Source organism: Alexandromys fortis, unplaced genomic scaffold, assembly GCF_014885135.2.
Source record: "Alexandromys fortis isolate MF-2015 unplaced genomic scaffold, M_Fortis_MF-2015_v1.1 scaffold_5233, whole genome shotgun sequence".
NCBI lineage: Eukaryota > Metazoa > Chordata > Mammalia > Rodentia > Cricetidae > Alexandromys > Alexandromys fortis.
Window position 1 is genome coordinate 1 of NW_026073093.1, and position 1,998 is coordinate 1,998.

General features: G+C 41.7%; 1 protein-coding gene across 1 annotated transcript; it reads right to left on the reverse strand.

Moving 5' to 3' along the window:
- Positions 1-6: 6 nt before the first annotated feature.
- On the reverse strand, positions 7-1,992 carry LOC126496475 (cytochrome P450 4A14-like). Its single transcript, XM_050133972.1, has 3 exons — positions 1,842-1,992; positions 976-1,040; positions 7-855 (listed from the first exon to the last, which is right to left on the reverse strand). The coding sequence occupies exons 1-3, from the start codon at positions 1,957-1,959 to the stop codon at positions 775-777; spliced, it is 264 nt and encodes an 87-aa protein (XP_049989929.1). The 5' UTR covers positions 1,960-1,992; the 3' UTR covers positions 7-774.
- Between the last annotated feature and the right edge of the window lie 6 nt (positions 1,993-1,998).

A 1,998-nucleotide genomic window follows, 5' to 3' on the forward strand; every position in this document is an offset into this window, starting at 1 on the left:
AGCCTCACTTCCTATTTCAGATCACACTGCTGAAGTTGCCAGAGATGCTCCTCATTACCCTCACTATCACATCCAAAGGACAAGCTAAGAACTAACTAGCTCTGAATCCTCTGTAGCTGATGTCCCTTCCCATAAGCAGGACTTTGCAAATTGGGAAATACAAGTTGCAAACATTTGTCCATGCGGTAAAATTGTTGTGAGGGTAGAGGCCAAAACTGTAAGATGATAGCCTCTGGTGTCCATCAGACAATGAGCTGGGAACTCTTATATATATTACTTTAACAGAAACGCCCACAAAATTCCTAGAATTATATATGTATATATAACCTGTAATTCTTAATATATATTTATTACATATATGTTTATAGGTACATGTATTTCAGGGGCTCATAGAAGCATCCAACTGTTGAATTAACAAGAAAACCTACTGGGAATTTTGGTAATGAAAAATTCTCCCTTTAATGTCATTGAAAACTAAAATTCTTGCTTTAACTTGCATAAGGAATACAATTCAGAAATATGAAGTTCAGCATTTGTAAAAATACAAAAATATAATAATTTTTCTCACAAATATTTCAGTAACCACTGGGCAGTGGATTAAAACCCTCTGTGGTATACTGAATTGTCATCTTTCTTTTTGGCACACATATACCTGACACTATCTGTCCACACATACCAATAATACACAAAAGTAGACCAAATGAAACAGAAGCAATCAGAAATACAAAATATTAATACGTGCCAGGGCCTCCCTTTCCTCCCAACCCTTTCCCATCACCTTGCTCCTCCTGAGAAGGGCAGGAAAGCGTAGCTGTGCCTAGAAGAATCTGGTGCAAATCTAGAGGGGTCAAACACCTGCAGAGAGAGCACAGGGACCAGGACAAACCGAAGTCAAGCCCATTTCCAATGCAAAAGGAGACAGACTGTCTGAAGTTGCAATTGAGTGGCTCTTCTCTATTCTCAGGGCCTTCATACCTTAGGGTTTGGCCAAAAGCGTGGGTTATGGTGAAGGCCATAAATGCTGATTGCGACTGTGAAACCTGTGAGGGGAAGACATAGAGTGAAATTAAGCCAAAGAATTGGGGCTCTAGACTCACATCCATCAGGAGACTGGCATGTGCTTAAGGAGTCATCACTTAGAGCTGATGATCCTTTGGGCAAAGGGAGCTTAGCAAAGTGTGCGTTAGAGAACCATGAATCTGGTGATGATAGAGAGCAGTGAAGTATGGGAGCATCTGCTTCTTGTAAGTGAAGTGTCAACACACACTCATCAAATGTCTGACATGTACAATCAGAGAACACACATTAGCTCACAGAACACTCACAAGTCCCTCCCCGCCGTTCCTAAGGTGCTGTTTTATGCCCATTTTTCATATGAAATACTAAACTGTCCATGAGGCCCGTTATCTTTTCTTATGTTTACAGTGCTAGGATGTGGCAGACCTGGTATCATACCCAATGACCAGTTCACTAATACATGTTTCCCTATAGAGATAAGGAGCCCAGAACTTATCCCTGGCTCCTTTCTCTCATCAACTCAAATTTCCCGAGACACTGGGAAGCATTGCACCAACATGCAGGATTCCATTATCTTTCTCATTTGCTTTTACTCATGAATAAAACTGCATCGTCCCAAGACTTGTGTTGTTCTTTTTCAACCCTGAATATCTCAAGTGACTGCAATTTCAAAGCTGAGAATGACATTTAACTAGGGGGTGGCATTTCTTCCAGAAGACTTCCTCAGTCTCAATTTTATGACCTCAGCTCAACTTCAAAATAAGGATCCAATTTATTGAGACAACAGAGTACACATGAGGACTTAGGCAACTGGTTCTGATTACCTTTGGGTAAGGAGCGTCCATCAGGGAAGGTGACAGGTGTGTTGAGCTCTCGACTCACACCTGGTACAGGTGGGTAGAGCCTCATGGCCTCCTTGATGCACATGGTAGTGTAGGGCATCTGGTCCAGGTGGTCCCTGAAATAAAAGCCATCCTGAAA

Excerpts from the sequence above, each read along its gene's own strand:
- LOC126496475 (XM_050133972.1), bottom strand. The coding sequence starts at position 1,959 with ATGCCCTACACTACCATGTGCATCAAGGAGGCCATGAGGCTCTACCCA. Across the intron at positions 1,041-1,841 it reads TGGACGCTCCTTACCCAAAG|GTTTCACAGTCGCAATCAGC; the intron begins GTAATCAGAACC and ends TTCCCCTCACAG. Across the intron at positions 856-975 it reads GCTTTTGGCCAAACCCTAAG|GTGTTTGACCCCTCTAGATT; the intron begins GTATGAAGGCCC and ends CTCTCTCTGCAG.